The 8,266-nt window shown below is 44.0% G+C and overlaps 1 protein-coding gene across 1 annotated transcript; it reads right to left on the reverse strand.

Moving 5' to 3' along the window:
- LOC147450806 (pentatricopeptide repeat-containing protein At3g53360, mitochondrial-like) lies at nt 1-2,842 on the reverse strand. The gene has a single exon (XM_086519839.1). The coding sequence runs from the start codon at nt 2,624-2,626 to the stop codon at nt 656-658; it is 1,971 nt and encodes a 656-aa protein (XP_086375965.1). The 5' UTR covers nt 2,627-2,842; the 3' UTR covers nt 1-655.
- Nucleotides 2,843-8,266: the final 5,424 nt, after the last annotated feature.

The following is an 8,266-nucleotide window of genomic DNA, read 5'->3' on the forward strand; positions in this document are numbered from 1 at the left end:
CACACAACTAAGAGTATATTACTTAGTGTGCAATGGAAAGATAGATAGCCCTAGAGTGATGGGCGTATATACAATGCACGAAGAAAAAAACCTCCTAAAGAGTGAAAAAATGTCCCGACGATCCTAGTGTGTTCACACACATCACTACCACATTATATGGTAACATGGGCCTCTGTCATCACAATGCCAAAGTGCTTTGCCTTGCATAATGCAGCGATCATGCCTTTCAGGAGTATAGATACTTTACAGCTCAAGTCAAATCTTGTGCATGCTAAGTCAAATAAAAATGAGTTCCACCTTGGCAACGTTCCTAAGTCCGTCGTAGTTTCGCAATGGGATGGTAGAATCCTCTCAGGCCATGCGTGCTCTCCTCACGCAGTCAACTGGATCCATACTCCCCGTGGATGCAAGCGATTCCAAAAACCTTCGCAGTCAGGTATGACTGTTGAGCATACAACTGCCCTAAACAGCTTTGTTTCCTAACTGGCACATAAACAGCAGCAACTAGACGGTTCAGATCGTTAGTGAAGCTCAATATGTCGGAGAAGCTAATGTTCTTCATTCCATTAGGTTTACATGGCGTAATGTAGATGAACGATGAGGAAAGAATGATTCAAGAAGAAAATGAACTGTTAGACGAAGTTATACTTCTGTTTCAATCTGCTCTGAGCATCATTACATCCAGTCCAGTGAGTTTAAATCCCATTTGTTCCACCCTCCTCGCATCTTCCTGCATGCCAGCTTCGACATATATGTTGCACATAGAAACATAAGCTGATGACTCCCTTTCATCCAACGCCACAGCCTGTTTAAAAGCATGATATCCAAGATCCACATCTCCCCACTTTCGACATGCTCCTAGCACAGTAAGCCACAAAACCACGTTGGGATAGGACATCATCTCCTTCATCACCGTCACTGCCTTCACTAGTTGCCCCGCTCGACAAAAAAGATCGATGATGCATGTGTCATGCTCTGCAGTTGGATTTATATCGTGCACTCTTGTCATGAAATCATAAAGTATCAGGCCCTCTTCTATAAGACCTGCATGCTTACATGCATTCAGAATACTAATGAAGGTGACTGAAGTAGGCTTGATCCCTTCTTGGCACATTGTGCTATAAAGATGAAATACGCGTTCCACTTCTCCAAGCTGCGCATACCCAGTGAGCAAAACCGTCCATGAAACTACCTCACGATTGTAAAGCTTGTCGAATGACTCATGAGCTTTTTCTAGCACACCACATTTGGCATACATGTCAACCAATGCATTGCACACAAGCTGGCTACTCTTCAGCATCTCCTCCTGCTCAATGGCCTCATGTAACTCTTTTCCCTTCTCTAAGCCTCCAATACTTCCACAAGCTTTCAAAGCGCATGCGATTGTAACATCATTTGGCAGAACATCGTGTGACCGCATCTGTTCAAAGATTGCAAGTGCTTCCTCACCATAATCATGCTGGGTGTATCCACCTATCAATGCCGTCCATGAAACTACATCATGCATAGGAAGCATATCAAAAACCTCACATGCAATAACCAGCAAGCCACACTTGGCATACATGTCAACTAAGGCATTCCCAATAATTATATTACTGTTGAATAATCCTCTCCTCTCAATATCAGCATGTAATGCTAGACCCTTATCAGTAGCTCGTACACTGCCACACGCTTTCAAGCCGCAAGCAAATGTGGCAGAATCTGGAATAATATTGTGACGTGTCATTCTGTCAAAACACTCCAAGGCATCTTGGCCCCTTTCATGTTGTGCATATCCAGATATTAATGAGGTCCATGAGATCACATTACGAGTCTGAAGCCCATCAAAAACTTCCTGTGCTTTGCTGAGTGAGCCACATTTTGCATACATATCAACTAAAGCATTTCCTACAATGACGTTGCTGTCCAACAGTCCCAATTTTCTAACCTCGGCATGTATTTCGGCACCCTTTTCCTCATTTCCAACAATGCCACATGCTTTTAAGCTACAAACAAATGTAACTGCATCAGGCGAAAAATGTTGTGCTTGCATGTCTTCAAGACAACTAAGGGCTTCTTCCCCATATCCATGTTGTGAGTACCCTGCAATTAGAGCATTCCATGAGGCTATGTCACGGACCGTACTTCTGTCGAACACATCTTGTGCTTTATCAAGCATACCACATTTCGAATACATGTCAATCAATGAGGTTGCCACAAAACGGTGATTTTCCAAAGGCCCCATATGTGCATGTATGTGCATGCCTGTCTGCAAATCTTGTAGAGTTGTGCAAGCCTTGAGTAATGCGACACATGTAAAACTACATAGCTGGAGAGGCTTGGCTGACGATTCTTGATACAGTGTGAGAGCACGATGTAGTGCACCGAGCTTGAGGTGGCCATTAATAAGGGTTGTGCAAGAAGATTCTGCCCTTTCTGCCAAGTTGTCAAACACATGATGGGCACTGCATGTGTGCCCGACATAAACCAAGGTGGAAACGAGCAAGTTTCCTAGTGATGCGTGTGTTCCTAGTCCATTCGATTGGGCGTATGAAAGCAAGCATTCAACACAAGCATGAAGGGTCCTTTCTTTTCTGCAGGTGCGCACAAGTTCTGTAAGGTTTTCAATGGAGGGCAGAGGAAGCATACCCCATTACGACAAGCAGCAGAGCCTCATTCATAAGGCTGGAGTTTACAGAGCACCGCCATCGCTGCGGCGTTCGTAGTGCCGAGACAAGGATGGCCACGAGAAGCACGATCGATCGTCACTGAGGCAAAAAGCCTTATTGCCATTATTAACCAACTCGTTAATGCAGCCTGAGTGACGGACGGAACTCCCCCGCTCGACAAAAGGAAAACGTGGGATTACACTAAAACCAGGAGATTAATCACTCACAAGTTTCATATTTCATTATACTAACTGGTAGGCTTAAAAATAAATTCATTAGTGGGAAGATTCCCCCCTTTCCCTTCTCCCCACCCTCCTCTAAAATCCCTGCCCACGAGCCCACAACCTTGGCCTGCAGACACAAAGAGAGAGAGCCTTTTGAGGCGTCGTGCAGAGAGAGAGAGAGAGAGAGAGAGAGAGAGAGAGAGAGAGGGAGACCTCTCCACATCGCCTCTAAGGCGGCAGAAAGAGACAGAGAGAGAGACCCTCGACCGCTCCGCACCCTTGCAGTGGTAGGGGCAGTCGCACAACCACTTAATTTGGCTCTCATGTAGTGGTAGGGGTAGTCCTTGCAGCGTTACCAAATTCGGCTCTCATGCAGCGTTGCGTCCCCAGCATCGTTCTAGATTCTCGCCTTCACAATCATTTCCAAAAATCGTCGGGACATTCTTCGTGGATTCTCTCGCAATCTTTTGCACTACTAAGGCCAGGCGCTAAAAACTCCTATGCACGGACTGCATCCCCAAACTCGCAACCTCGTGAGCAGCAAACCATGTCTCTCCTACAAGCACGTTGCCAACTCTAATAAAAACTCTCCAAGTTATATATAAAAAAAGAACCTTGACATTCCCTCTCGTAAGCCATCATGTCGTCCAGACATGACACTCCCAAAACCTCGTCAAGCTACCCTCAATACTTGGCTTCCCAGCTGGCAATGGCGTTGCCTTTGCCTTCCCTACCTTCGACCATGGTTACCTGCACCTCGCCACTTCGCCCTTTCTTTTACTATTGAACTCAATCCAAGCATCTTGGAAGACACCTAAGTAGCTTACTCTTCACTAAGAGGTTCAAGTCTAGTTCTCATTGCTACTAAAGAGGCATCTTCTTTCTTCTTGATGTCATTGTCTTTTTCCTCTAAGGCTTTGGTGTATAGTGGACGATGCATGTGGAGTGACATGGAGAAGAAGAGCAGACACATAGTGGTGGTGGAGTTCTCAGTGAGGATTGGAAAAATGCCTTACTACTCCTTATTGTTCTGTATGATCAAAAGGATAGATAAGTTTAGTACGGTCATTGTGATGGGTGTCCCACTAGTTGTGACCTAAACCCTAACAATCTCCCACTTGAAGGCCAATGTGGCCCACGTGGCCTTTGTATGTACAACTGTGAATCATCTAAGTGGATTCACCCTACACCCATCATCTCCATGCAATGTTCAAGTCCTTAAACTTAGTGGAAACATATTCTCCCCCATTTTCACTGCACCAAGTCTTCAACTTCTTGCCTGACTGGTTCTCAACCAGAGCTAGGAACTTCTAGAAGACATTAAAGACTTTATCTTTCCTCTTCAAGACATAGATTCACACCCTTCAAGTAGAGTCATATATGAAGTTCAAGAAATGTAATACCCTCCTAGAGACTTATGCAACATAGGCGTGCATATATCACTATGAAACAAATCTAGACGATTCGCAAACTTTCTATCCAATGACAAAGTGGTAAGCCTAGTCTATTTCCCATATATGCAATGCTCACATAAACTAAAATTAGAATAGTTAAACACAAGTATATAAACAAAACATTATAAATGTTATGTTCTCTTCTGACTCATATGACCAAGCTGGCTATGCCACAACTGAGTGGAAGGCAACTCAGCTACATAGATAGAGGAAAGTGCTAATGGACCAACCCGGTCAAGGCTTGGGACCAAAAGGGGAAAGTCCATAAAAGAGCAAGGATAATTGCTAACTAATTATCTAAATCGTAGGTATAGGTCAAAGAAGGATAAATGTATCTCAAGAAGCCTGGATTATAGGTATAGGTCAAAGGAAATGATTGAAAGTAATTATAAAAGGTTAAAAATAGAAAGTGAATGTACTAAGCTCAAGTAATTAGAATAACTCTTTAAACTCCAAGTATGAAGTATGGGAAGCCTTAGGGTGAAGTTGTAACTTTCCATAAATTGTCTCAATTTATCGGTTCTGGGAGCAACTTGGTGACACCTCCAAAGCACTGTGCTAAGGTTTTGTACAAGAGATGAAATTTTTAAAGCCCAAAGGGTGAGTTTTATTTTTATCAAATTTTATTATAATTTAGCAGGTCCTAAATTATTAGGTAGGTTGTAGCTCTGGATCAGCTTCATAAGCCTCAAAGGTTTGTGCAAAGGTCTTGCACTTGAGCTAATTAATTAAAAGGTAAGCTTATGGTTTTTACTAAATGAAAGAAAAAAACTAAAGACTAAGGTTAGATAAGGCCTTTCTCATTTAGTAAGTTGACTCTAGCCTCTTTTTACTATGCTTGACTAGGCTACATGTCCAAGGTAGCACATGCTTGATTTGTGTGAACTTAAACAAGTATGTGTGAGTGTGTGTGGTGTCTCCATTTGCGAACATGACTCCTAAGAAAGGGGGGGGGGGGGGGGGGGGGGGGGGGGGGGGGAGTTATAGCATGCAAGGCAAGAGGATAAGTTTTGAATCATGATTGAGTTTCATTAGGAGGTGTTCCACCTCATGGGCCAAGTGTGAACCATTCTAGCTTAAGACTAGTTGCACTCTTGAATAGCTATATAATAGAGGGCTCTTTGCATTTTTGGGGCTCTTGATCCTCTCACACACACTCTCAAGTGAACTCTCTCTCTCTCTGTCGACCTAACCCTTCTCAACACAGCCGCCTGCAGAGTCTCCCCCTGGGCGAGGGCAGCCCTGTGGGGGGCGTTACTCATCAGCCTCGCCCTCCCTCTCCCCAGCTCACGGCCCTGCTCTGGTGTCGACGTTCTATCGCAGCTGCCTAAGTGACGACTGTGACGACGACCTGCTGCCGACCTCGCCAATCCGGAGTAAAGCCAACCCTGTCCTCGACCCTAAGGGTGGTTTTCGAACCTGCTTGAGGTCTGCGATACGGGCAGCTTTGTGCAGAAATGTGTTGCCAGCTTCGACTCAACTGTGGTGACGAATCTCTGTGAAGGGAGATCCCCACACAAGGCATCTCACCATTTTAACACAGAGACCCCAACATTAGCGAAACTGGATTAAAGCCGACCTTGTCCTCGACCCCAAGGGTGTTGATGCCTGGCCGGCTTCAACTCAAATGTGGTAACGACCCTCTATGAAGGGAGATCTCCACACAAGGCATCTCACCATTTTAACACAGAAAATCATCAAAATGGAGTTTGCCACACAAGCCTTGAGCTGCATTACACAAAAATACCCCAACAATCCGGTTCGACTCTCTGTGAATCGGTGCTTGCAGACATGACGACCTCGAAGACGTCCGCAAAAACACGGCCGAGTTTTGCCGCCATTTTAGCAGCTCCGAACAAATCTGACCGAATCGAGCGCCTCCAAGCAACCCTTGACCGGGTCGTGGAAGAGAATCGTGACCTCAAAGCTCGCCTTTGCAAGCTCGAGGCATGATTTGACTCCATGGTCGAGCTCGCCACCAACAAAGTGAAAGAAGTCGAAGTGAAGGCCGTCGAAACACACTCGGCAACAATTGCGAAGGTGAAGACATGCGTGGCAGCAGAACTTCGAGAACGACGACTCCAAGAAGACAATGCCCTCAAGGTCCGCATTGGTGGGCTACCTCAAGCATGGGATACGACCGAGAAAGACTTCTCAGCGCGCATCAATTTCCTCAACGAAACTCTCCAACAGATCAAGCTCGATTACAACGCAATAGAGTGCACCACGTTGGGAGGCCCTAACAAGCCAATACCAAGTGGACAAGCCATCCTTGAAGTCGAAATTCGAGAGGGTCGACTCAAGCTTCTTCAACAATCACGTCTTCTCAAAGATACCAAGCTTTGGATTGCAGAAGAACTCACTCCGCTACAACTCAAATACAAAAGTGAAGAGCTCAAGAAGGTACATGAAGCCCGCAAACAAGGCAAATGGGAAATCTATCGAGGCGGTAAATCCATCATCCAGGATTTTCAAAATCCCAAACCGGCTCCCCCCACAGCTGACTCCCCCTAGGTTTCTATTTTCTTCTCTCATCTTCCTACCGGACCCTCAGTCCTTAACTGATATGTATCGTCATCTTTCGCTTAATGTGCAACCGTTGTTATGTCCCCTTTTTGGTCCCATAGGTCATATCTGACCTTCGTGGACGATAATTCAGTCTCTCTCTCTCTCTCTCTCTCTCTCTCTCTCTCTCTCTCTCTCTCTCGGGATCTCTAGAGACACGGACTCTATGCTCAAGCTCTTGGCTATGGATGCAAATCCAAGCCAATGAAAGTTTCTTCTTCTCTATCTCTACTATTCTATTACTAAGCTATGTTAAGAGCTTGCCCATGATCAAGTGTACATGGAATATCAATTCTCTTTCTTGAAAAATACTTCTTTTCACATTCATCTTCCTCTTTCCCCTTAGCTCCTTTCTCCCCACTAGTGTTAGGGTTTTGGACGGAGGGTTACACCATGGAATCTTGAAGAAACCATCTTCTTGAGTCAAGAAAGGCTCTACAAGAGCAAAAACATGTATTATAACAAAGCTCTGTTTTGAGAGGATTATAATACAAGTCCTTTTGAGGGGGGACCGGCTCCAGAAAATCCGGTCGTCATTGAGCTGTCAATCGTAATTGGTTATTCTCTTTAAATTATGTGCATGGTGAAAGTAATGTATATTTGTGTAAAGTAATTAGCCCGGCACAACCTATGTTCTCCTTGTGATCTCTCCATCGAAGGAAAACTCTCTCCTTTCATATTCAAATTCCATTGAATTCGAAAGTAAGTGCTAGAATCATTTGATAGGAATAGAGGGTAAAATTTTCATATCTGCAATCAACAAGGAGAAAATAAATTGCAAAACAATAAGTACTACTACACATGAACAATTTTTAGGGAACGATGTGTGCGGAGTGAGAGGAGAAGAAGAGTAGACATAGAGTGTTGGTGAATCTTTCAGTGAGGATTAAAAATTTGAATTAATACTCGTTATTGTTCTATATGATCAAAATAATAGATAAGGTTAGTGTGGTTAGTGCAATGGGTGCCCGACCAGTTGAGCTAAACCTTAACATTTGGTTGCGAGTTTTTCTCTAACCTTGCTTGCTGCTGATTCTCCCTGTATGTCCTCTTAGCATTGTTCCTTCATGACATGGAGAATTTTTCTATGATCTCCCAATCCTACAAGGCTTGCATTTGCATTAGCCATAGATGGCCAAGGATAGTAGGACATCCATTTCCTTGGTGGTAATTACAAAGAAATCCACATGATTAGTAAATCCCTAAAACTTCCACACTTAGAGACTTAATAACCCATAAGAAATGTGCCTTGATACTTTTTGCTACCTTTACACTATTCTTCATTCATTCTTGAATCCTCAAGCCTAATTTTTCGTTAGATTTTCTATCATAATGTTCATTTGATCACCCCTATCTACAAGACATACAAGTCTAC

This window comes from Adiantum capillus-veneris, chromosome 9 (assembly GCF_014529385.1).
Source record: "Adiantum capillus-veneris isolate H3 chromosome 9, ASM1452938v2, whole genome shotgun sequence".
Classification (NCBI taxonomy): Eukaryota; Viridiplantae; Streptophyta; class Polypodiopsida; order Polypodiales; family Pteridaceae; genus Adiantum; species Adiantum capillus-veneris.

What these genes read in the sequence shown, in the direction of transcription:
- LOC147450806 (XM_086519839.1), bottom strand. Translation starts at nt 2,626, where the DNA reads ATGCTTCCTCTGCCCTCCATTGAAAACCTTACAGAACTTGTGCGCACC.